This window comes from Podospora pseudopauciseta, assembly GCF_035222475.1.
Source record: "Podospora pseudopauciseta strain CBS 411.78 chromosome 5 map unlocalized CBS411.78m_5, whole genome shotgun sequence".
Lineage (NCBI taxonomy): Eukaryota > Fungi > Ascomycota > Sordariomycetes > Sordariales > Podosporaceae > Podospora > Podospora pseudopauciseta.
In genome coordinates, this window is record NW_026946665.1 from 892,671 (window position 1) to 918,958 (window position 26,288).

The 26,288-nt window shown below is 51.9% G+C and overlaps 5 protein-coding genes across 5 annotated transcripts; 3 read left to right on the forward strand and 2 right to left on the reverse strand.

The window, feature by feature from the left end:
• Positions 1-700: 700 nt before the first annotated feature.
• Positions 701-3,018, reverse strand: QC763_508600 (uncharacterized protein; the record flags this gene model as incomplete). Its single annotated transcript, XM_062913451.1, has 4 exons — positions 2,199-3,018; positions 1,859-2,105; positions 1,115-1,804; positions 701-1,057 (listed from the first exon to the last, which is right to left on the reverse strand). The coding sequence occupies exons 1-4, from the start codon at positions 2,315-2,317 to the stop codon at positions 701-703; spliced, it is 1,413 nt and encodes a 470-aa protein (XP_062764861.1). The 5' UTR covers positions 2,318-3,018.
• A 7,510-nt stretch (positions 3,019-10,528) lies between these two features.
• QC763_508610 (uncharacterized protein) lies at positions 10,529-15,822 on the forward strand (the record flags this gene model as incomplete). Its single annotated transcript, XM_062913452.1, has 3 exons — positions 10,529-13,161; positions 13,293-13,445; positions 13,599-15,822. The coding sequence occupies exons 1-3, from the start codon at positions 13,148-13,150 to the stop codon at positions 15,820-15,822; spliced, it is 2,391 nt and encodes a 796-aa protein (XP_062764862.1). The 5' UTR covers positions 10,529-13,147.
• A 1,017-nt stretch (positions 15,823-16,839) lies between these two features.
• QC763_0075510 (uncharacterized protein) lies at positions 16,840-18,835 on the forward strand (the record flags this gene model as incomplete). The annotated part of the gene is made up of 2 exons (XM_062906034.1): positions 16,840-16,958; positions 17,955-18,835. The coding sequence occupies 2 exons, from the start codon at positions 16,840-16,842 to the stop codon at positions 18,046-18,048; spliced, it is 213 nt and encodes a 70-aa protein (XP_062764863.1). The 3' UTR covers positions 18,049-18,835.
• Positions 18,836-20,925: 2,090 nt separating this feature from the next.
• On the reverse strand, positions 20,926-22,803 carry QC763_508620 (uncharacterized protein; the record flags this gene model as incomplete). The annotated part of the gene is given in 5 exon segments (XM_062913453.1): positions 20,926-20,967; positions 20,979-21,941; positions 21,991-22,049; positions 22,107-22,184; positions 22,232-22,803. 4 exon segments carry the CDS (start codon positions 22,801-22,803, stop codon positions 20,980-20,982), a joined length of 1,671 nt encoding a protein of 556 aa, XP_062764864.1. The 3' UTR covers positions 20,926-20,967; position 20,979.
• Positions 22,804-23,506: 703 nt separating this feature from the next.
• Positions 23,507-25,921, forward strand: NOP9 (Nucleolar protein 9; the record flags this gene model as incomplete). Its single annotated transcript, XM_062913454.1, has 1 exon — positions 23,507-25,921. The coding sequence occupies one exon, from the start codon at positions 23,507-23,509 to the stop codon at positions 25,919-25,921; it is 2,415 nt and encodes an 804-aa protein (XP_062764865.1).
• Between the last annotated feature and the right edge of the window lie 367 nt (positions 25,922-26,288).

Sequence of the window (26,288 nt, forward strand, 5' to 3'; positions counted from 1 at the left end):
CTCCTGGTTTGGCTTTCTTGGAATTGCGCAGCGGGTTTGCTTGGCAGGGTTGCGCCAGGCTTGAGGGGAGGGGGGGAAGGGTCCAATTCGTCTTCTTGGAGAATCAAAATATCTTTGGACCGAGTCGATCTTTTTGTGATCAAGAAACTCGAGCAATACGAATATCCCTTGTGTCTCGAGGGCAATCTTGTCAGATGGCTCCCAGATTTGTGCTCTCCTCCCTTTTTGCTGCAGCTGCCTTTTCCCCTCAGGCTCAGCAACTGGCAAAAGGGGCTTAGGACGCCTGGCCGATAACGATAACAGGTGGCCTGTCAGCCTCACGAGCTCCAATGCGCTCCGTGCGCTGCTGCACTGCATGGTCTTTGTGACCTGGGCTGTGCCGTAAGTTGATGCCTGGCGCCAAGGTGTAAGTAGGGTTAGGGTTCGGGTCTGGCGCGACGACTACGAAGAAAAAAGTATAATTCCAAAGTGCTCTACTGTAGATATTCCCAATGCGCCTCCAAAGTTGTATGCATGTATATGGCCCCTTATATCATCCCCCATCTGTCCTCTGTCTTTCCCATCCCCCATCCCCCATCATGCCCACTGTAGAAACGCCCTGGCCCCGTCCGCCAGTCCCAAAAAGTCAGCTATGCAAGTGAACGAGTGTTGCTCCCTGTGTGGTTACGCTATCATGTATCATTCCATTCCTGCCCCATCATTAAAGAATGCCATCCATGTCCCAGTTGCCAGCTTGGGCCCGCCTCAGCACCTCTCTGCCCTTTTCTGTGAGCGAAGGCTTACCGGCCTTATCAGTAGCCTGCTCAAAGAATACCGGCGTCCAGGTCTCTCCCTTCTTCTCTCGCTCCCGAGCCTTCTCACGTTGGGCCTCCTCAAGCTCCTGTTTGACTGTTGTAGCCTTGCCAAATTGCTTGGCATGAATCGCCTTGGTGACTTCACTCCAAAGCTGAAGAGACTCGTTGGGGAGCTGCTTCTCAACAGGCGGGAGGACCTTTGGCGCCACACTCAATGGAGCAACATCAATGATGGTAATCTGCCGCTCTGGAGGGTGGGATTCCTAGTTGCGTGTTAGTCTCCCAAAAACCCAGTTTGAGCCATGTATGCAAATACTCACCAGAGGCTTGTTTCCAACAGTAAAGACAATCTTTTCTTTCCACGCGCCTCCAAGACGAATGAGGATATCCTCTACCGGTACGTCCTTTATTTGAGTCTTGTTGTCGTTTTCAGGATTATAGCGGAAGATGATGCCCTCCATTTTGTTGGTTGTCCGGCCAAGCCAGCCGTCATTATAGTATCGGAGGATGGCCTTGAGCTTGGTCTCAGGGCATGTGATGTAGCACATATCACCAACACTCACGCTCAAAGCGCCCGTCAGAATACCGCCCAGATGAGCGGCCGGGTGAGTGAGCTGGTATGTCTCATGATCTCGGCGGTCCACCGTGATGAAGATACCCAGATTGTGCTCGCCGGGCATAACCTTGATGGAGGTACCGGTGAACTTGGCTGTAATCTGGTCGAAGCCCTTGGCATGAAGGCCCTTTTCGGGGCAATCAATGTAGAAAGCGCTGACTGGAGGGTGATGAGAGGTTTGCTCTGTCAGGTAGGAAATCCTCACTGGCTTTGTAGGGTTGGCTGCCGACTGAGTGACTGATACGGTGGAGGCTGCCCGAGGGTCGCTGGAGCCAAGCCCTGCCGGGATGGCAGACTTGGCAGACTTCATACTAGAAGAGCTACTCCCTGATGGACTTTTTCTAAGTGCCGAAGTGTCGATTCTCGGAGCATCATCCTCAGTTTCCCAGTTACACTGCCACCTATCAGCAAAAGTCCACGATCTCTCCCAACATCAAAGTCAACCTACCCGAAAGAACTCGCCCAAGCAAGAGTTGTAGGGCTTGCACGGCTTCCCCTTGGCATATTTCAAATCCTTGGTGAACCAGAATCGTAACACCTCGAGCATGCGATCTACAGGCTCATCGGCGGTTCCAATCGCGGCGAAAGCACTCGGGGAATCGAGGTAGTTCCAGTATTCAAGGTTTGGTGTAGGCTCGAGAAGCTGGGAGGGCAGCGAGAATCGAACGGCAGCGAGATCAGACACGCCGATAAACCTGTTGAAGGTGTGTGTGGTGTGAGCCAAATGTCACCGCCGGTCTTGGGACTCTCCAAGTTCCATATCGACATAGCCCATGTTTCATACTCACTTCTTCAAAATGCCAATAAAGGTTTTGAGCTTCGATCCGTCGCTCACATGGTCCTCACCGGCGTTGGCATCGGCAGGTGTCGCCGCCGAAGACGGAGCGGACGAGAACCAGCCAGACATGATGTAGATGCTGTCACTGTTCAGTCCCTAGACCTTCCTCCACACAGCGCGCGCGGTTCGATGAAGGGACGGTAGGTTATCCAGGGACTCTTCGATGATGGGTCGAGCAAGTGTCAACGGTGTTTGGGATATGGTGGAGGGCAAAGCGAGCCAAGTCCGTTCGAAGATTGTTTTAGGGTAGAATTCGAGGTTCAAAGGGCCAGGCTAGTGATGCACCCGGTGGGCGGTGGGCTAGCGTTGCTGGGGGATCCGCCGAGTCAGCCAATGCGGGAGGCCGGGCGCCACTTCGCGGTGATAAGCCGGGGGCCAGGAGCACTGCTGATAAGGAATTTCGATGCGGGGCAAACCCGCCTTCCAGCTTTTTGATGTGTTTTAAAGTTGCGGCCAACGTTTGTCTTTATGCTGTGCCATGCCCGTTCACCAGGCGGTCCTTGCTCGAATCTTTTCAGCTATGGCCCTCCTCAGGACCAGCGGACCAGCGGGCTGGGAAGAGGGGGCAGATAAAGGTCAAGAGGCCACCCAGAAACATGCAAGTTCAATTCCAACCGAACCCCTCGAGTGAAACCCCAAGGCCTCGGTTACCTAGAAATGGGAGCTTTCCAGCCAATCAAAGCCCAGGGTTTGAACCACGGGCGTCACCAAGATGCTAATGACTACCTCGACAGTGTTCAGATAACACGGTGATGCCGCCTTGCGCCATCTATCTAGACTCTTCTGACGCTCTCTTGGCGAGTGGTTGGGGAACGTGGGAGCAAGGAAGAGCTGGTGAATTATTTTGGACATAGCTGAGACTCATCCGACCTTCAATACCAGGGGTCCAGCTGGTAGAACACGACATCACGGTTACACAGATAGGTGCGGGATCCTGCTGCAACGAAGAAAAGGTACCGACTTTTGTATGGCTGTTGGCCTGCGACAATATGAAGATGTACATGAGCTGTGTTCTCTTTCCTCCGGCCGTTGCTACTCAACGCTCAACTATGCGACCACACTCAAGCCTTCAACACGATGCTCAGCCAGATCCAACGACAATATCTTGACTTCTGAATGGACCATTCAACGATGCAACAACCCGCTGCTTATGGGAGCCATTGCGAGCTACATCACCGTCTTCCAAGGGAGGTCGCTTCTCTGATTGCCTAGTCTAGATCGGTCTGACACCACGGTTGACCATTTACGAAGCAGATTCCCTATGAGTCCAAGAACTTCTTCAAGCAAGTAGTAAAATGTCCGAAGTAGCGTATCTAGCTAGTAACAACTGTCCTCGTTCTCAGAGATGTCTTCCAAAGTCCTCTGAACCACGAGTAAAAGCACCCGAGGTACCTGGAGCCCCTGACCCATCTTCAAAACCTCGATGACCTGGTGCAGACAGTCGAGATCCGCTGAATATCAAATATATTCAGTATAGCGCGGCTTGATTTATTGCTCCGAATGGTCGCCAACCAGCCCTGTGTAGCCGGAAGAGCCTTGACGCATTACATATGCAGATTCTGTCTTCGGCCACAATATCCTCTTTGACGATCAGACAGGTGTGACTGTCCTGTCCTCTTTTTGATAGAAATACCATTGTCTCTTCCTCTCCAATATCGACCAGACCATAGATGGAAATCTACGGTTGCCAACTCTTATGTCTAAAATAATCTACAGCTCGCTTATACTAAACTGAACTACGGAATTCACTACTCTCTCCCGTGAACTATATAACTGACCGCTTACCTTCAGTAATATACTCTGGAGACTGTAATTCGAAACGCGGTTTTTTTCGGGGCTATGTAGATATCTCATGTAGCCTCCCTACTCTAATCGAGGAGATGGCTTGTAAACGAGTTGCGAAGATATTGTTCAGGCCTTTGAGTATGTTTCAGGACCTAATCTTTGAAGCATCTTCTTAGGGTAGCTGACTACATAAATACCTTACCTTTTCAGGCCTATGGCTTGAAAGATAAGATAAATGTAGCTCTCTGCGGATAACCAGGTAGCTCTGAAATTGTTTTCTTTGTCAATTTTAGGGCCAACCAACAAAATTCCTTCGCTGATTTGCCCTCATGCTGTTATTACTCGAGAAACTTCAAGGACGGAGCTCGGAATTCCCAAACACAGATTTATATACCCAAGGTATATATGGGTAAATATACAGGGAGACAAGAGCGAAACTTTCCATCTGGCAAATGTTTGATGTCTTCCTTCAAGATGCCGCTTCCTCGCATCACCGAACAACAAAGTCATTTTAAGATATGTCGAGGTGAAGCCTGTCACGACCACCAAATGCCATCCTCACCTCTATTCCTCTACACCACACCCTCACCTCCCAATATGCGCCATCACGCATACCGACTACAGGCAAAAATGTTGTATCCCCCGCCCACGGCACATGCAATGCCATTCCATGCCGTACTCCCAGAAGACGCTCCCCCATGCGACACCCTTTTGCTGACGGACCCTCTCTGATAAGCTTCCCCTTCCGCACATGCCGGAAGCAAGGGACCAAAACCGACAGATCACTTGCATGACGCCCCTCGGTGCCCTCCTCTCTCAAAGCTCCATCCCGAAATCCCATCCTTTGGTCCCACATCCCATCTCCCGGCTTCCCAACGGCTCCGTTCCGCAGTATCGGCCCGAGTTTAAACCCAGCTCCCACCTGCCGTTCCATGATCAACATACCCGAAGCCCGCCAGATTCGTACCTTACGCAAGCACTTTCAGGTCGGACTCGCTAAAAGACGAAGATCACCTGCAGTCGCCTGCCAACAGGAAACATAAAAATAAAGATTTTCCTCTCTCTTCGGCTATCGAATACGAGAACGGGTACGCTGTTCTTAACGCCGGTCGACCAGTTCAGTTTATCTGGGTAGCGAGTTTGGGAATGGGGCACTTGAATTGCCGATCATTAACTCTGGGGTGGTCACCGAGTGCCGATGTTGGACTGCCCCTCGGTCGATCATCGCTGTAATACAGACACCACATGGTGTCGGGAGGGCGTATAGAAAGACACCACTTTCCCTCTGGAGTGGCTAGTTTTCGAATCATTCTTGCAATATTCTCAACAACTCTCATCAAAGCACGATATAGGGACAGCAAGAAATTACGAGAGATTACAACTCCAACCGCTGCTCAGCCACTCTCGGAAAAAATAACACTCACAACGAACGCCGCCCATCAGTAACCACGGACTCCATAGTACGAGATTGGAAATATCACCTACCTGCACAGTAGAAGACCCAGTGTCTCTGTTTCCAGAAGAGGATCAAAGCACCAGCAAGCATGTAATATTTAACATAACCGAGCCAGGGCTTCATATCACCCCTCTCTTGTACGAGAAAATGCAAAGGCAAGCCCCCTCCCCTTCTCCTGCAGCATAAACACCCGTTAACTGCAACCCTCAACCACCAGCCACACCCCAGTGTTGAGGCACGGGCAGGTGCATGTATCCCCACGCAGGGACGAGGCGGGTATTGATCACCCATCATCGATCAGCTTCCTTCTCCCCCGTTCTGGAAAACCACGACGATAGGCACGCACGTGGGTCCAAAAAAGCAAGTTGACAAAAACAGTTGTGCTTATACTACTTCAAACAGCCATACTATCACCGCTTTAAATATCTGCTGAATGGGATTTAGACAGTACACTCCTCAGTGCTTCAGAGTACTTGCTAAACTTTCGTTGATTTGTTTGGACCAGAAATAGGTGGTTATCGCGCCGTCAAGTGAGCAGAGTCGGTGTTGGATTTGCACAACTGCTTGTTGGGTCCCGCGTGGCATGCCGGCGGTGATCGGCAGTCCTAGCACCACCACACGGTTTACCACAAAGGCAGTCGTCCCCGAGCAATCCCATCATTGTCATGTCATTTTTCAAACTTTCCCATGTCCCCGGTTGCTCCCATCGTCCCATTCTCTCACCAATCTCGGGCTGCATAAGGGCGGCTTACCAAACAGGTAGATAAGTAGGTAAGTGCTGGTGACGATCTTTTATAAATAACACTTTCGACGTCGCCTTGGGCTGCATCACCCCTTCTAGTAGATACATGATGACAAAAACACGTTTTGACCTTTTAGAAAGTGTTGATAGCCCGACACCCCCCGGATTTGTGACAGAATGCTTGAACCCAACTAAGAGTCTTGTTTACTGGGATCAGTGTGAAGAGATCGCACTACTTCCCTAGGTAGGTGAAAATCGTACCACCCCACCTAACCCTCCCTGTGTTTAGAAAACTTCACGAGATGTGTTTTTCTCGTGCTTACCTTCTATCGTTGTATCAAACTACAACTTCAAGTCATTGCTCGAGAAGGGCTTTCCCTTAGTTGATGGCAAGGGTAGGGACTTGCAATGTGGAGATGTTGTCACCCGTTTGCTAACCTGACAGGGAAAGCGCTCTCTTCTCAGCGCCGTTGAGAAGGAGAGTGACAAGAGTGTTTCTCGTTTTCTGCCAACAAAATGCACTGGTTGTGTGTTCATCATGTTTGCTGCAAGGACGTTCGTTAGGCCAACGTGGAAACCACGCCCACCCTGACAACCGTTTTCCACACCACCCAGAGACCACGCAACGAACCGGGGTTGGAAGCGGCGAGGTAGGGAGGTGATCAGCGTTCAGCCTGCCGCCCGCCGCGGGGTAAAAAAAGCGCTGCAACGGCGACGGTAGGGCAGAGAGAACGTTGACGGTTGACGGCAGCAGCAAACCAAACCCAGACAGGGAAAGGATTGGCCCACCAGAGAAACTATCATTCATCCAACTTTAGAGAACACAGCAGTGTATCCTGGTTGCTGGCACTGTGGTGTGAGACCCCTAAAGTATGGTCTTCTGGAATGGTCATAGTTGCCATCTAATAGAAGACGGCCATGGCCATGTCTCTGGCCTCAAGACTGTGAGGTGAAGCGGTCATTGAAGATAGAGCCATCTCTCTTGTCTACCAATGAAACAACAACCATTCATACCACCCGTACCTACTTAGGTATGACGGGAAGAATGCCTCTAGTGCCCATTCTCTACCTCGCGCAAACCCCCCTCGAGTTTACATCTCTTACACAGGCAAGGTAGCCAGTCAGTATCCGTCATCTCTCTTAGCTCTTGCGACACCTCACTGGAGTAGTGCAGCAGCCCCTGAACCGAATCCGGTCCCCTCAGTCAATATTGTGACCCTCCTCCCCTTCCACAATAACGACCCAGGGCACTCGGGATGGACCCCGACATTTACCCGTTCCTCTACCTCCACCACCCACCTACATATACCATGTACGACATCCGCATTGCAGCCCATCCATCGTCCACCCGCTACCGAGACCGGGGTTCTCAAACAAACAACACCAAAGATGAAATAAAAAACAGACGATGCCACAATCCACGGGGCCCACCCCCCAGACTCCGAATGCTGTCCCTCTCTCGGAAGATTAGCTTCAAAAAATGTCCTATGTGAATATCGATTATGTCAGCCAAGTCTTTTTCCCGCTTTAACCCCGAAGTCGGTGAGAAAGTGGAAGTAGTATGTATAATCGGTATGTGTGTGTTTTGATATCGCCAGTGGATTAAGCACCACACTGCGGCATGTACTCCGGGTTCTGTAGCACTGTGCATTATCCTCACCACACACACACACACACACACACACACACACACACGGGCATCCCCCCAGTGCAGGAAGCCAAAGCAAGCAATATCCGCCGCATAAACAACCGTGAGAAAGAAATGTGGTGTGCAGTAATATCGTAGCACTGCATACTTAGGTAAAAAGCTCGTCTCCAACCACTGGGAACTGCCGGATTTGACTCCGTGGAGCAAAAAAATCATCAACGGGTTTCCTCGCGATTTCCGGACCCTGCCTGTGTCGGTGAATCCCCCTCCTCGGAGTCAGCCGGCAATTCAGGGTGTTTAGGGTCCCATTGGGAAATATTTTATATACACACAAAAAAAAAAAGCCGATCATCTCGTGTTTGTCCGATCTGTTGGAGGTGTGTGTCGTTCAAGCAGCCCCCTTGCTCGCGTCAACTCGAGGCTCCACCGCGCTTGTCAGAAAAGAAACGCACGGACAGGTGGGGAGGGAAGAGAGAAAGGGCCCGTGCCCACCCTTGACAGGTTCAACGCTGACGTCATTTTACGTCTGATATGGGGCCTGACCCAACGACCTCCCCCCCCCCCCAACTAACCGAGAAATAAACGGTGTTCGCTCCGACAAGCGGTTAAGCGGGAATGAAGGGCGGGGGGAGGGATGGACGGCTGGAACGGCTGGGGGTTGGGTCGAGACGAAGAAGGACGCCCAGCCTCGTCGCAACCACACACCACCTTCTTCATCAGTGATGGAGACGATGGAAGAGAGAAAGCAATGGGATTTCGGCAACAATCCGATATCGACAAAATGCAGAGGTGACATGCCAGAATGACGTAGCGGCCGCAGGAGGACCGTCTCGGCTGCAGGACTGACTACTCGTCGGCGAATCACACACAGCGGGTGTTTCTGTGAACACGCGGCAGAGTTGATCGCCCACCCTCTCGATTTTACCCCATGATAGGCAATGATCTGATGGTGGTTATCAATTTGGCCGCCTCTGATTCGGTGCTTGCTGGCTTTACTGCTGATATCATCAATCTAGTGATTTCTTCTGAAGCGGTGAAGTTTGCGACCGAAATGCTTGAAAATTGGGGGCCGATATGCCACGTAGAACCACCACCACTGGGGCGCTGACCACCTGACAGTGAGCAATAGCTCCGGGGACGGCTCCTCTCCCGCGACAAAACCCCCCTCTTTTTTTTCTTTTTTGAAACGCTCCGGACTGGATGGAGCCATGACGTCATGTTAGTCCAGGGTCAAATGCTGGGTCCACCAGGTGCTGGGAATAGCTTCGCACGCTTCGCAACGAGAGGAGGGTATCCCAGGGATGCTAAACAATGGCGTGCCTTTAGCCAAGTCGGCAGTGTGTCAAGAAGATATGCAAATACGGTGTAGAGGCTATATCAGCATCAATGACAGTGAGCACGTGCTCACAATCATAGACAGAATAGAACCGTATGCAGCCTGTTGTATTGGGGAACACAGAGGTAGTGTAGTTCACTGCTGCATAGAGATAGTTTGTAGATGTATGTATGTATGTATGTATGTATGTATGTATGTATGTATGTATGTATGTATGTATGGGTGTATAATAATAGATCGTATGTAGAGATAGATCTCAGGGTCTTGCGCCCCCTTCACGACCCTTTTTGCAGCAGTGCTGATATTCTGCCGGCTTTGGAAGAGCAATGATACCGAATCGTAGCACTGAATCCCGAGAACCCCTTGCAGATCGGGAGATCGAGCCCGTGAACGCAGCGGGTCGATCGTGATGAGAAAAAAAAGTGTTTGGGACGCTGTGGCTGTGGCTGTGAGTTCATCCATTCCGGCCCTGAGAGCGAGCATTCCACCGCTCTGGTATTTTTCTTCTACACGACCGTTAGATCCTGTATGGAGTCTCTGATTCTGGCCAGCTTTCGACCTGGACCCGGACCTAGCACTGCATGCGATGCAGGTCAAAAGAGCTTGGCCTTGTTGTCACGGCTGCTGCTCCCGCCGTCGGTTCACCTCTTGCCGCCGGGGACGGCGAGCCCTTTCGGCAACATGTAAACACTCACTCAGCCTTATGCGTAAAGGGCTTTCGTGTCTGCTTCTCGCCTTTGTACATACATAGATGCCATCGCAGTTCATGTATGTGGGCATTTCAGACTCGGGACGGATATGGTTCCCCTTCAAGAGCCGGTGACACGGCGTAAGCGAAGGGGGGAAAAGAGATGGTGTTGCTAGCATTCTGCCACCAGAAGACTTCCAGAATGCCGATACTGAAACTTTGGGATTCGGGAGCCCAAAAGAAGTTGAGATCGACGTAATCGTGCCTCGAGCCGACACGGGTGTCCCTGTTCAGATTGGACGAGTTCATGCTGTGGGCCGGGCAGGTCGATACCACCACAAAAGGAACAGAACGAGCCGGCCAAGTGTTGACATGTCATTGTCTGCTGATATTTACTGCTATAAGGCTCATGTGAAGAGGATCCCTGGTGGTGTTGCTGTCGATGAGGACGAACAAACGTGATTGTGAAAATAATAATATGTGGAACGCTTTCGCACGCTAGATCAATTGGGCAAGCAAGACAGAACGGAATAGTGACTGACGTCATAATTGTGAGAATTAAACGTAGCGTTTTTGAGTGCGCATGTGGATGCATATCCCTGCCAGACATTGCTGCGCGGCCGAGTCGACCATCACCAGCACCCCCCGGAGGACCCCAGACCCCGAAAAAGAGGGGTCTTGGTTGAGCGCAAAAGATATCGATTGTGAGACTTCTTCAAGAGGTGTCTGTAGTTCTGGAGCCATGATAACCAAAATGTCTTAGAGGACACAACAATCGAAGGTGAGGCCGGACTTTTTCGTTGAACAGTGGACAGGCACCAAAACTTTGAGACGGCCACACGGGATAGAAACGGTGTGGCTAGGATAGCCCTGCCAATTCCTGCGCCCGCTCAAGGGCTAAGACGGAACCCCATACCGCAACGAGTCTCTGCCGCTTCTTCGGGTGGGGTGGAGAGGGGGGGTGTTTTGGCACTCACTCACGCACTCACACAATCCATCAACATTTCAGAAGGACATGAGTGAGGTGTTCGACCGAAGTTGCCATTTTCGTGGCGAACCTTGGGTGCTGTATGTAAGGCAACGACAGAGCCCGTGAGCCCGTTCCCTCAGCATTGCTCAGCACTGACAAAAGTTCCCTGCGTACGGATGACTGCTTTTCCTCTGCACGGAGTTTTTCCTAGTTTTCTATCTATCAATTGACAACTGTGGCTAGAACATAGTGATCTCCTCTCCTTCTAGACCGCACAGATAGATGATGCTTTCGCAGGCTTCGCAAGCTCGAGGCGAGTGGCTGAGCACAGCCACATCTCCTCTCTGGGCGTCTGGGTATGGTCGTCTGTGGTAGTCCTGGATAATGTAGCTGTACTTTACCCGACGCACCAGCTTCCCAACGATATTTACCTTAATAGCCGTGCTATATGTATAACGGCGGTGCGAGGCATTGGACAATCGGATTTCCTTTACAACCAGCTCCTAACACTTTCGGAAAAGGTTGCCGTCTTACAACCTCAATTGAGAACGGACGGCCGAACCGCTCCTGCCAGATGTGGACGGAGGCGCGGGCAATCTCCCATTCCGAGGGCCCCGTTACCTCGATCTCGATCTGTTACCTTACTCACCTTGAAACCACGACGAGATTGCGCGTGGGTTTGCGGTCGAGATTCCTGACATGACAGCATGAGGAAGATGAACAGGCAGCGGCACAGAGGATGATGCATGTTTATGGTTTTGTTTGATGATGGGTGAACTTCCCCGCGCCTGCATCGAAATGGTTTAATGGGTGGATGCGACACACCCTGGCGTGGGTCAAGACCGGTATATTCATCCCTCCTTCAATCTTATTATATTCTCTAGCTGCATGCTGTCACCGTTGTCGAGGTCCTGGTCACAATGAGAAATGCGGACAAGGTATGGCGAAGGACTCGACCACCCATCCCTCCGCAGCAGCCTCGTCTCCTCTCCTCTCCTCTCACCAGCAAAATCATGATAATAATTTTTGCACCACTATTTTGTGCGGTGAGATACCCATGTATCAAAAGTGTCGACTGAGTAAAGACACACCCTTGCCATTTTTTGCGGGAGAAGCACGGGAAAACCCCGCACCAGGTGTGATGTGCCCGACATGCAATTCGCAATGCCCATATAGAAGTGTTCCATGTGCTTGATGAGAAGTGCCAGACGAGATGGCCGCGTCAAGCTGAGATGGAGGGTACTTTCCATCCGCGCCGCTCTCTCACTCTCTCGTTCTCTCATCAGTTTCTTTTAGTTCTTTCTTGATGGCCTGTCGTCTCCCGCTCTCCCACATAAAGATAACCAAAATATTCTTGCAGCCATCGACCGGTTGCAGCTCCAGTGGCAACCACCTGACCCTCCCGAGCGGTACGGTACCCTTCTCGCAAACAATTTCCCGCATCGTCGAGTCTCCTCTCGTTCTCTCGGCCCCGTTGTTGCTCTCTCTCTCGCTCCATGCATGGATGTACCTCGACATCGCCCAGCATTTCCGGCCCCACCCCCCCTTCGACTCTGACACTGGATTACTCTTTCCAGTTAGACCACCCTATAGCGCACCACCTTTTTCACGCATTCCCCCCATCCCCCATCCCCATCTCCATTAATCCATAACTAAGGTAACAAGGTACCTCTTGCCCTGGCCACACCTCCACCTCGGCCTGTCAGTCAAAACTCTGAACTCAGGCCTGTCCCTCATCAGTCCTCAGTTCCCTCAGTTTCAATCTTTTTTTTTTCTCTGGTCCACAGACGAGCCTGTGCTTTCGCGCTTATTAGCTGAGCTTGTACCAGCCGGTATATACAAGGCCGGCCGCACCTCTCGTCTAGTCCATGCACCCATAAGACCTACTGGACCTTCCGAATACCAGACGATAATAACCTTACCCTCCTCTGCCTGGCAACTTTGCCGTTTTCCCTCGCTTGCTGGTTTTTTTTTTTTCCTTTTTTTCCCACAGCTCGTTCCGTTTGTCGAGCGAGCATACACATCCTCGAAACATCTGATCTCGTCGATAAGGTAGCTTGTTCCCTACCTGCCAGAGCTCTACTCACCTCCCCCACCATCCCACCGTCGCTTCCCGCCCACTCACCGAACGGTACACACACGTTCAAGCTGTCTTTGCAACGACCCACGATATATCTCACAACACGGTGCGCTTGACCGAGATAGAAGAGCGCTCCACCAAAGAGCTGTTGCCCGCAGTCGCTACCACCGGTGCAGTGTCTCCTCGTCGCAGTCATGTTCCGACAAAGGTGAGTCGTCGAAGCCCTTTTCGAAAAAATAAAATGAAGATCGGACTGCCCAAAGGAGGTCCGCGCAACTCGCGCTCGACTATGACCTCGGCCCGTGAACTTTTGCTGACACGAGAATTTCCACTCATTAGGACGAGCTCGCAGAAGCCTGGGGATGATCTGCTGGCCAATTTTAGACAACAGTTTCCTGAGGTTGCCGCTGTAACTTCATCAGCCGGTGCAGCCCAGCCAGCCAGCACCACCACCGCTGGCCACCCCGCAGTTGCTGTTTCGGCGCAAGAAACGTATGTTCTTTTTCTCCTGTTAACCCACGTGTGTGTGTGTGTGAAGAAGTCTACCAAAAAGCCAAACTCGGCGCGGGGTCAACGTCTGATTCCAGAGAGTCAGGGCTTGGCGCCTCACCGTTAGCAATCGTTTGACTAACACGGCCGTGGCAGATCTCAAACTCTAAGCCATGAGGCTTTTCGCGACCAGGACCCGACTCCTCGGGCAGCAGCGGCCAACGAGCCGTGGAGATTCACGCCGTCCTTGCTAGACCCGGGCTCGTTTTCTTTTGCCAATTTTCCCCACCAAACCGGCGGCTACTATACCCCTACCCCAGGAGGCACGAATACACTTTACCATCCTACCGCTGGCGACCTCCACACACCCACCCTCGGTCTGGGAATGGGGCTTGGGACACCGTTGTCCCTGCCGACCTCAGATGGAGCTATTCACTCCGGGACTACCGCAATGGACGTGGGTGGCTTTCACCATGGATTTGGCCATCCTCAGCAGTTTCATCAGTTCCACCCTTTCATGCAGCATCAGCCTCCGCAACCGTCGTTTGCCCCATCATCGATATTCCGCCAGGATACCGGGTACGAGACCATGGACCAAGATGACTCTCCCATGAATTCCGACCCTGCAGATGAGCATATGGTGTCTATCGACAGCAAATTCCACGGCCAGTCTCCCATGGTTGCCTTCCAGACAAGACAGTTTGGAATGTCCATGTCGGTCCCTCTCCCGGCGTCTGCGGAAAAGTTCCGCTTCCACACTGCTTTGAATGCCCCAACAGCCATGATCAAGCATGCCGACGAGATTCCCGTGACATATCTCAACAAGGGTCAGGCCTATTCGCTCTCGATTGTCGATACCAACCCGCCGATGCCCATGGCGCCTGGTACCCGTTTCCGCACCTTTGTCAGAATCTCCTTTGAGGATGAGCAGCAGAGACAAAAGCCGGGCGTGTGCTGGAGCTTGTGGAAAGAGGGACGCGGAACGAACGAGGCCCATCAGAGAGGAGGAAAGCTGCAGGCTGTCGAGTACGTTGAGGCTGGACAGCCTTCCGAAGGCGACGATAAACGGGCCCGTATCGAGCTGGAGACTGCTTCATTTGACGGCTTCTCCGTGGTTTGGACTCCGGGCATCAACGGCGCCGTCGAGTGCAACATTGCTGTCCGCTTCAACTTCCTCTCCACCGACTTTAGCCACTCCAAGGGCGTCAAGGGCATTCCTGTGAGGCTCTGTGCCAAGACACACATCCTCCCATCGGATCCTTCCCAGTCACCACCGCCTTCGTCCCCTGAGGCTGAGATCTGCTACTGCAAAGTCAAGCTGTTCCGTGACCACGGAGCGGAGCGCAAACTCTCCAATGATGTTGCGCACGTCAGGAAAACCATTGATAAGCTCAAGCAGCAGATCGCCCAGGCCGAGAGTGGGATGAAGGACTTTGGCAAGCGCAAGAGACCCAGCGCAGCGCAGTCCAAGAGCAGCTCGGCAGTCCAGAGACCCGGCAAGGTGCAGAAGCACAAGCGTACCTGGTCCATGTCCTCAGCCAGCTCTGCTGGAGGCGGTGGCAGACCGAATCTTGAGGAAGATTTGCACTTCAAGCTTCAGACTCTCCAGGACATGTTTACTAGCACCCGTCCTGTGAGTGTCCTGTACCTTCGGGGTGACGATATTGACGACCCTGATCTTCATCCGGTGTCGCTTCCCGGAGAGCCCGTCGATCTCACCAGGGTGGACACGGACCCGGCCGCTTGGAGAAGCGAACGTAGCTCCATGGCTGGATCTTCGCTGGTCTCGCCATCACCGAGCTCACTTTCTCTTCATTCACAGGCCTCTGTAGCCGGTAAGCCGAACTGGCAAGACTATCAGATTGGTTCCGATGGTTCCGCACAGGGTGGCAACCAGCCCACCAAGGTCAGGAAGGTGGACGAAGCTGGTCACCTCACGGGGTGGATTGAGGCCTTGGGCGTTGACTCTTCTTACCGACCACCACAGGAGCGCCCTCCCAAACCTGTCGCGTGTTTCTATGTGGCGCGACGAAACTTCTCGGAGCCCTCTGGCCAGGAACTGCACCGTGCCGTCTACTTGATGCAAAGGACGCTCTCCGATTTTGTCGGAAGACTCTCTGTGAAGTACAACTTTGACGTTGGCAGGGTGATCCGAACAGTACACGTCTTGCCTCGTGGCATCGAAGTGGAGATGGACGACGACGTCATCCGCGAAATTCCCGAGGGCCAGGACATGACACTGGAGGTCATTGAGACGGGCGGCTCTGGTGTCAAGCGCGAATGGGAAATGGCGGTCGACGCCCCTGGGGAGTCTGACATGCCTTCCCCATCCAACAACACGGCGCCACAGAGGGGTTATGAGCTTCGATTGCGGTATTAAGCGCCATTTTTGCCTACGACACACACACGCTTACGGTAACGAAACACGCAAGGAGAGCAATATGGATTTGGCTGTTTTAACGAGGCAACAAGAAACAAACATCGAATTGGGCTGGTTCTAGAAGGCGGGGGAGTTGTAGGTTCGCGGCTTTTTTTTCGAACCGGGCACAATCTGTTTTTTGAACATCAAAATTGCAGGCATGATATGGGCAAGGGGAAAGATGGGAACCATCGTGCTTTGCTTTGGCGTTTGTGAAACGAGTTTTGTTTTCCTTCTGAGATACCAAGTCCCTCGATGGGGTCAACTTTTTTTTTGTGCGTTTTTTTCTTCTTGTGTATTTGATTGGAGGAGATATATAGGGGCCCGAGATCAATGGCCATCTGTTTTTTCTTTTTGTTTTTTGTGGGTTTTGGTTTGGGATTTTGTTGAGTGGTTTAAACTTCTTGGGGTGAGTGATGGATGTGGTGCGTCACAATACATGCCATATTTGAGTATTTTTCACTTGCGGCTATACTATTTACCTACTTTGTGTACCACATGTACTGGTCTATAGTTTTTTTTTGGGCCGGGGGGAGGGGAAAGATTTTGCGGGATGTAAAGACAGTGGACGGTTTGAAATGAGACTACTTTGGGAGTTCGACATCAACATTACCTAGGGATGTGTTTGCTCTCTCTCTCACACACACACGTCAAATTGAGGAAGCAGATCTTTTTTGTTTTTTGGGATGATATTACATGATGTTCTATTGGTTGTTTTGTGATTTGCTTGATCTGAGGTACTGATGTTGACATTAGACGGTGACATTGTCTGCCGCCCGCGCGCTGCGCTCACCGAGGTCAGTGGTAGTGGATGGGATAGCAAACGCGCTTCGATATGCGGCCTGTGGTCCAATGGAAGGAGGACAACCCGTTTTGATAATGGGACCGTTTCAGACTGACATTTATTGGGCTTTGGCAGACAGGGATTCAGGGAGGTGTTCCTGAATGAGCGAGAGAGAGAAGACGTTTTCGTCCGACATGAGCCAGGGGAGAGGGGGGGGGGCGGAAAGGGGGAGAATCTCTTACCCTAGGCGCGCGGAAAATGGGCTGACACCACCCTGGGAGATTACAGAACCACCTTACCGCGACTGCCGGTTGTAAGGAACGCTAGGAATAGGTAAGGTTCAATGTTTTTTCACCACGAAACGGACAGATATGGAAACAAAACGATGAAGCCACCCCCCCCCCCCCCTGGTAAGGAAGGAACAAACTCTCCGGAGGACTGGCTGAGGGGGAGGGGGGGAGGATGAAGAGGTTGAAATAAAACGAGCATAACAAATGTTGATGCGGCTGAGGAATGATCTGACTGACGGTGGATGTACTGTTGGCTCCATTAGGAATCGACTGACAACGTGGCCTGCTTGTGCTGGCGAAAAGAGAACGGACGGGATGGGGGAAAGAAGTCGGTGTCAGGGGTTGCTGTTGTTGAGAGAGGCTGATTGGGGGGGAAGGGAAGGGAAGGGGGTCAAGATCTCGATGATGGATGGGGTGGAGGCTCAATTGGGTTGGTTGGGATGAACACACTGGCGTGTGATGGTTCTCTCGGAAACAGCCTGAGCCGGTGTGTGGTATGATACCGTGTGTGGAGAAATGGAGATTGACAAGAGGGGACTTTTTGTGTGGCGATGGGAAGGGAGAGGTGGGAGAGGTGAGAGTGGTTTGAGTGATTGAGTGGTTGACAGCGAATGGATGGGACATGCGGCTCCTCAGGGGCATGGGGCTATTTTGGTGGATGGGGGTTGTAATGGTGTTGTTGCCGGACCGAGCTAGACCTACCTACCCAGAGGAAGGATTATACGGGGGGAGCCAATGGTGGTGAGTAAACTTGGTGGTGGAGGTTTAAGGGGGCTGATCGGGAGGTTGTTACACAGGCGCGGTAGTTGAGGGTTGGGTTTTTTCTTCCTGGAAATTTATTACTATCTCAATGTTGACTAACACCATCACCACTTGCACACTTGACCGCAGCCAACCTGCAGGACATCGATCGACGAGAGGAAGCACAATCACAGTAAATCTTTTGTTTTTTTTATTTTATTTTTAGAATTTCGTCTTTGTCTAGATTTACACACAAAACTAACATTCCTGGTTCGCAGATCAGTATCGTCGTTGTTTTTGCCGATCTTTTTCCTGTTGTTCTCTACCTACTTCCCCGAATCCGATCCAAAATGTCACGACAGCCACAGATGATCGACAGTTATGCACCCACATTTGCAGAGATTTTTTGAGAGTTCTAGAATTGTGGCTGTGCGGTTTCGGCCCTCCGTGGAGGGGGAAGAAAAAAATCGCAAGCATCTCCTTCCCTATTCTCGCTCCGTTCTCATATCATCTACCAAATTGAAGGGATGGGACGCGCAAATCGCCTCAAGTTCCGTGCATGATTTTCTCGCAGCGGGAGGAAAGGGAAGGCCGAATTAGTTGCGACAAGCACAGCCGATTTACTTCATACCTACCTCGATGGCATAGGAAGAACGATGATGGGGTTTGAGACGGACTGAGGCTGGTGGTACAGATATCGACCCAGGTTTCGGATCATGCCGGTCGCCTTTGTCCGTCGCAGGTTCGAAGTGTGATTGATGATGCCGAATAGATGGAGGAACACACACACCGGAGAAGCTGAGATGTGTCTTTCGGACATGGAACATCATGATGTTGACCTTGACGTCTAGCTTTCACGATCGCTTGTTCGTCTTGACTTACCCCCTTTTATTTTTTATTTTTATTTTTTTTCCTGTCTTGGCGCTCACCAAACAGCTATCACCCAGTCTTCAGGACGATTGACGGATGCTTGAGACAATGTCATGATCAGCTTGTGCAACGACCCCTAATCGCAAAGAGCTGGGGGCCATGGTTCATGATCCTCAAGCGGTAAGCTTTCGACAGATGGGACCCTGAAAAGTGACACGAACTCTTTTTTTCCTTAGGTCCTCAACAACATATCACGAGCCACCACCACCACCACCGGAGGAAAAACATCACATCGTGCAGCAACGCACAGTTCGAAGCAACGTAACGTTATGCACACAACGCAGCACGCATTGCGTACCCGTGAGCTGCATGTATGTATGTACAGGCCCGGGGTTGAGGAGGGGGAGGGGGGAGGGATATATACACACTCTCCCCTCAATATATCTTTCCCCTCCTCTCCTTATCGATTCGGGGTCACTCGCCACATCTTGCAGGATGGGGTGTGTGTGCCACGGGTTCCGGTGTCAACTGCTTGCTGCCCAGTGTTGGTTCTCCCCCAAATGTCTCACCTTATATCTCACATGGCACTACCTAACCCTCCCTACACACCACCCACCCATCCCACTGCCGCGGAGGGACGGGAAAAGAATATATGGGGGTTTGACCAGTCAGGTGGGAGAAAGGGACCATGGGGTTCAGCTCCCGCGGGTATTGTGCGACGGGAGATCTGCGTGATAACGAGGGGTGTGCACGCATGGTCGGATACCATCTGTACTCTTGTGGCTTGTAGGGGGATGTGGCGAGTAAGTGTTGTAGGTGACAGGGGGTGAATTAAGGGGGGGGGGTGTTGGGTCCGACCAACCATCATCAGAACTAATAATCTGGGATGAACATCACCTCCATCTCAACTTTGCACGAGAAGGAAGATCATTTTCTAGCAATAGTTCGTTCGTTCCCCCCTTCAACCGCGACAAAAGTGAACGAAACGGAACCTCCCGACTTTTTTTTTGGTTTTTTTTTATTTTTTTTTTTATTTTTTTTCAGCATAGGCGAACTGTCACCGTTCGCCACCCCCTCACCAGCCACGTCTTCCTACCGCAGCAACACAAAGATTGTGGCTTTGCGTCATCTGGACATCACACAGACAATTGCACAGTTGAGCCACATTTCTGGCCCAAAAGTTCCCGGGTTTTCGGCACTGGGGGGGTGAAATGAAATGGTGGTAGTAAATGCAGAGATCTCAGATAAACCTCATTGTTTTCGCCACAGCGTCTGTTCGGGGCAGCTCACAGCCACTCTTTTGGGCGCTCCTGAGCAGTGCAGGAGCCTCAAATTTAAGGTTGGAGAAGAGAAGAGGACGAATCAGAGGGGGGAAGATGGGTGTGGCGAGTGAGGTTCGTCCCTTATGGGGCTTGACTTGACTGGGGGGGAACGTGACGGGAAAGGATAAATGAAACCAGAGATAAATGGATAGATGCATTTGCCTCCTCTTTGGGCAACTCTTTTACAGTGATGGGAGAGAGGGTTGTGGCGAGTGAGGGAGGTACTGGTACTTATTTGTTCTCCGAAGGGATCGGCGAGGGTATGGGGTGGTGCCGCACCGGACCGGCATGGGAAACCCGTGGGATTGGACAGAGGGGCTTTTTCGGAGAGGTGACCGGTGGGAGGTTTTGGATTGATGTTTGGCCAGCGAGGAGGAAGGATTCGTTTGGGGAGTAATTAATCCTCTGTTTACATACTTGGGAGACTGATCGTTCAGTAACTTTCAAGAGAACCCTCTACATGAGTCAGGTAGAAGTCAGGTTTAGGTAAAAAAATAAAATAAAGATCCCTAAATTTGTGCTCTCCCAGCAGCAACAAAAGGTACAAGTAGTCTGAACCAGATCGGCGATCGTCCGCCCTTCCTGAAAAACCTCAACAGACTGTTTTGACACGTGGAGAGCCCGTGGCGAATACGTGAAGCACATCGCAGGAAAAAGAAACAACAGATAAAAATCTCTCTCGAGCGAGCAAAGAGTTTTCCCAGCCATGGGATTGTTCAAAGTCTAAAAATAACAAGATGGGAAAGTTGAGGGGCAAGAACATCTGGGTGGTGGGTGATCGGCAGGTTCTGCATGAAGACGTCACCACTTTGGAATATCAATCGTGAGGCGTGAATTGGAAGAAAACACCATGAAAGTATCCTCGAATATGAAATTCAACAAGATTTTCTTTAATTTGAGATCCGTGACTGTCACGGATAGTCTGAGACGGTGTGACTGGCAATGGTTCTGATGCATAGGTTCATGGTCGAGCTTCGTAGTGGTTGTATAAACCACGAAGGCGTCTCTGTTCTCTTGTCCACGGCGTGCCGTAGTTACCAAGTTGGTATGTATACAATCGCTCATTAACGCTGCCAAATCCACCCCACCTCAGAACCACCTTAGAACCACCTCAGATCGTAACCCCTTTCCTCACCTCCCTATTCCTCTTCTCCTTACGCTCCTCCGGACTCCCACCATCTCTGTACTGCCACAATCGACTCAACTCCCTGACCCTCATCTTCACCACCCCCTCCCGCCTAAACGTTGCCCTCTTCCTCAAGATCGTAGGACTGACACTATGAATCTGCACCTGTTCCCCCTCCAGATCCCCCTCAATATCAGCCCCCTCGTCATTCCCAATGATGACCTCACTCTCCATGAACTCATTATCCCCTTCTTCTACACACCCAACCAATTTCCCGTCGCTGTCGCGTAGGAGCTTCCCGTTGGCGTCGCGCTGGAGGGGGAACATCCCATCGAGATAGTGCTGCACAAACTGGTGACCGCCGCGGGGGCTAGACCGGGCAAAGACTCTTCCTATGAATCTGGGCATGGTGGGTGAGTCGAGTGTGGAGGTGGTGAAGTGGAGGACGCCCCATAAGGCGACAAAGTCGGTTGTGTGGGCGTAGTGCTCGATGTGGCCGATGGCGCGGTCCGAGAGCTGGGATGGGCGGGCCGAGCATGTTGAGGAGGCAAGGGAGGTCAAAGAGGGGATCTTTTCCTCTTGTTGTTCGGGAGTGAGATTGGCTTTGGCATTGGCATTTGGGGCTGTGTCGTCGGTGACGTTGGTGATTGTCCCGTCATTCTCCTCCAGAGTGGAATCTGTCTTGGCAGCCAGGGGGTTTCTCAGGGCGGCTCTCTGGGACCGGACGTGCCGGTGGGGGTTGTTGAAGTGGTTGGCTGCGTTACCGAAAGTGTAGACTTCCAGCTTGGAGAGAATGTCTTGGGGAAGTTCTTGAAGCAGCCAGTCGATAATCAAGCTGCCCTGGATTCCACCCTGAGAGTGGAGGATGAAGACGACTTTGGTGTTTTGAGGATCGTAGAGCTTTTCTTTGATGATGCGGTAGCAGACTCGGACGTCTTTAGTGGCATCTGAAGAAGAAGTTAGCAACACGGACCCGGGCCGGCAACGGGATATGACACTTGCACTGCCAGTTTCGCTGGATACAGCATTCTACAACATCGAAAAGTATACCCGCTCTGTGTTGTTATCAGCCCTCGGTTCGTCTGTTGCGATTTGATATTGAGAAGACAAACGTTTTGTTATGGATACCCAAGATGGGCCGCTTGAAGGTGACAGCTAGACGATTCAAGTTACTCTTCATCCAGTGTTCCCTATTCCATGTCAGTAAAACGCCCCCACAGCACCTCGAGAGGCATACCCAGCAGCAACACCATTGATAAATATCCACACCTCTCCCTCATGCTCCTTTCTCGCCTCGGCATATTCTGGATCACTGTGATACTCGACCTGGCCTCCTCTGCCATTCAATATCACACACAGCAGTTTGTTGACCCCCATGAAGCCAGCAATCGACCCTACCGCCGTCCACACTGGCAAGATGATCATAAACGGCAACGCAACAACGAAGGCCAGCTGTAAAACGACCAGAACCAAATGGACCGCCAAACTTAGCACGTTGCCATAGGTAAAAGACAGCTCAGACAGCTCGGCCGAGTCGGTTGGCGTCACAGGCCAAACAACATAGAATATGGCCCAGAGATAATGAAAGAAATAATAAACATCCCACATCATCAACGTCCACGGGAGATCCGTGTAGGAATAGTTGATGACCGACTCTCCTCCCGTCTGCGAGCCGATAAACGCCGTCGATGATAGCATCTTGGTGATGGGCTCCAGAGCCGACGCATCTTTGCGCCGGAAGAAGACCATGATGGCGACGCCCAGGAGAAGAGTAGCAAAGGTGAGAAACGAAAGGGAGATCAACCCCATGATGAGAGAAGAAGAAGAAGAAGAAGAAGAAGAAGAAAAGAATAAGAAGTATGTACGACGAAACCAAGAAATTAAAAATACCCAGATCCACGAGGGATGCTCACATGCCCAATGACTTTGATCAGAATGGGTGCACAGTTAAGGCTGAGAGGGAGGCTTGGCCGGTGACTTGGGGTGCCTTTTGTTGGTGTCAGACGCATAGTGACGAGTGACGAGGGCTCGGAGAATTGATGCCAAGCTGAAGCACTGCAGCGGCGGGGGTCAATGTTACTTCTCTCTGCCACCTGAGAGGAGCTAACTGCTTGGCTGTGGATTCCTCTACAGCTATCTTTCAGACGTAAGAATGGAGGAGAAAAGAGACTTGATACACTGGTATCATGGTGTGCCTGAACTGTGCCTCCCTTACCCGCGCCGGCCCTTGAACCTAAGATCTGACCAAGATATCAACCAGGTGCAACGGCGCAACGGCTTAACGGCAAACGGAGATGACGTTGGATCTGGATCAAAGGTCCGGATTTCTTTTGGGTGAAGATGGTTGCATAGCAAGGGTTAGGGTTGTTGCGGGCTGGTTAAGGCGGGCGCATCTTGGGCTTGGCACAAAAAAGTTCTTATCTTATCGGAGCTCACCAGCATCTTTTTTCGCAAAGGTTTCTGTCCCAGGTCAACATCATCAACCAGGTACATCACCTCCCACACCGACACAATGGGCAAAAACAGAAAGTCCAAGCGCCAATTGATTCGTGACGAAAAACGTGCCAAGAAGCGCGGCCACGAGAACGCCGAAGAGGAAGTCCGCGATGCGAAACGCCAGCGCCGCACCGACGGCGACGAAGAGCACAACGCCGATTTCATCCCCCTCGACGGCGGCAATGGAGATATCCCCGGGTTCGTGATTGACACCGTCGGAGACAAGCACAGGGCTCATAAACATGAAGGGGGAGAGGTAGAGGCAGAGATCAACGGCCATGGCGGTGACGGTGGCGGTGGCGGTGGTCCGGGAAGCTTCGAAAGGGAATTCTTTGGCATGCTCGCCGAGGAGGAGCAGGAATATTTCCGACACGCCGACGAATTACTTGAGTTGAACGATTTCCCATCCGAGGAGGAGAAGACCATCTTCTTGGCGAATGTCTACAAGGAGGCCAAGGGCAAGGAGTTGAAGCTGGCCAGCTCGCAGTCTTGCTCGAGGCTGATGGAGAGGTTGATTCTGCTGTCGAATACGAAGCAGAAGAAGAGCATGTTTGATGCGTTTTCGGGGCACTTCATCAGTTTAGTCACGCACAGATTTGCGAGCCATTGCTGTGAGAAGCTGTTTTTGCAGAGCGCGCCGGTGGTGACGCAAGAGTTGGCTGGGGAGGTGCCTGAGGAGGTGCCGGTGGAGGGTCAGGAAGAGGAGGAGTTGACCGAGAACCAGAAGATGAGCATGGAGGATCTGTTTCTGTTGACACTGGATGAGTTTGAGGAGCACCTTTCGTTCTTGCTGTCGGATCGATATGGGTCGCACGCCCTGCGTGTGCTGCTATTGGTTTTGGCCGGGAGACCTCTGAATCAGGCTGGTGTCAAGTCATTGCTGCAGGGCAAGAGCAAGGAGTATGTTACAGTCGAAGGTGCTGCGGCTAACGCGAGCGAGCTCATTTCACAGACAAGGACTGTTCCGTCCTCATTTACTGCCGCTATCCAAAAGATTATCGTCGATTCGACAGCAAACCTGGATGGAGCCGCCCTGAGAGTCCTGGCCAAGCACCCTACTGGAAATCCGACTTTGCAACTTTTGTTGGACTTGGAGCTCTCCATGGCGCCAAAGGGCAAGAAGAAGGCGAAGAAGGGCGAAGAGGAGGAGAGGCAGGAAGAGCCTGTCAAGGAGACACTACTCGAGAAGCTTGTGCCCGGCGCGCCGGCATCGTTCGCCGAGGAGACCTCGCCGGCATGCGAATTTGTCAACAGCATGGTCTACGACCCAATCGGATCCAGACTTCTCGAGACGCTCATCACCCACTGCCCAGGCAAAGTCTTCAAGGGCCTGCACGCTCACATCTTTGGGCCACGGATCCAGAGTTTCCTCAGAAACGACATTGCCTCGTACCCAGCCATCAAGGTCCTCAACCGTCTCAGCAAGGAAGATTTGGCCGATGCTGTTGAGAAGTCCCTCCCCGAGTTCGGGGCTCTTCTTGAGAAGGGGCGCCTCAATGTGGTCAAGACGTACTTTGAGCGCTGCCATGTTCGTAACGCGACTCCACAACTCGACCAGCTTCTTCAAGCGCTGACCAAGGCCTGCAACAACAACTGGAAGCACATCGTACCCAAGCTGTGCCCTCTTGAGGAAGAGAACGAGGAGGACAAGTCCAAAGAGAAGAAATTCCAGCCTGCCGAGGTCAAGAACAAGACTGCTCTCCTGTCGCATGGTTGCCAGATCGTCAGCACTCTGCTTTCCATCCCAGGGAACCCTGCCAAGGCGATGCAAACCTCTCTCTTGGCACTCCCAGCTGACAAGATTCTGCGCATGGCAACCTTGAATGCTCACACTGCCAGCGTCGTCACCAAGGCTCTCAGCACGCCACCTCAGCTCCCTCACTTCCACAAATTGTTTGTCGCCGCCATGCTGCCCAACATCATCGATATGGCCCTGACTCATCACGGCAACCCCATCGTCTGCTCCATCATCACAATGGCCTCCAAGGGTGACAAGGACGTGCCGGTGGTGCCTTTCCACCTGAAGGAGAATGTTATGGCTAAGCTCGAGCAGCGTGAGTCACAGCTGAGGGAGAGCTGGCTGGGGCGAAATGTGTGGAGGTCGTGGAAGGGTGATCTGTGGTCTAATCGCCGGCATGATTGGGTGAGGTGGGCAAAGGAGACGAATCCGGAGGAGTTGCGGCTGGCTGCCGCTGCTGGGGGCGCCAAGACTCTGGAGAAGCAGGAGGAGGCGCTCAAGAAGAGGACTGAAGCGCTACAAGAGGAGGCTTTCCCTGAGGAAATGGAAGAGGACCAACCAGAAGAGTCGGAGCCGGTGAAGGTGAAAAAGGAAAAGAAAGAAAAGAAGGAGAAGAACGAAAAGAAGGAGAAGAAGGAAAAGAAGGAGAAGAAACCAAAAGTAGAGGAGGACGCGATGGAGATTGATGGTTGAGCGTTGTAAAATGATACCCGGGTAGCGTACCCGTACCCTGAATATTACATGGTAGAAGAGCACACCACGTAAGCTTGGTCTGACTGAGACAAGTCCGGAATATAGGCAGCCTTTCTCATAAACCCATCCTTTTTGGGGCCATCCGCCTTGCTTACATTGACTGCATTCGGCATATTTTCTCCTCGGGGTCGTGTTGGGAGTCTTAGCGGCGATCATATGACGCGGGGTAGGCAGACGTTAGCCGGATATCACCCCCAGCTTCTTCTGATCTCGCTCACGTTCTGACATCAACTCACGATAAATACCCCAGCGTTTCCGCCCCCCCCCCAATTCTTTTCCTACCCCATTTTCACCTACCACGATTTTT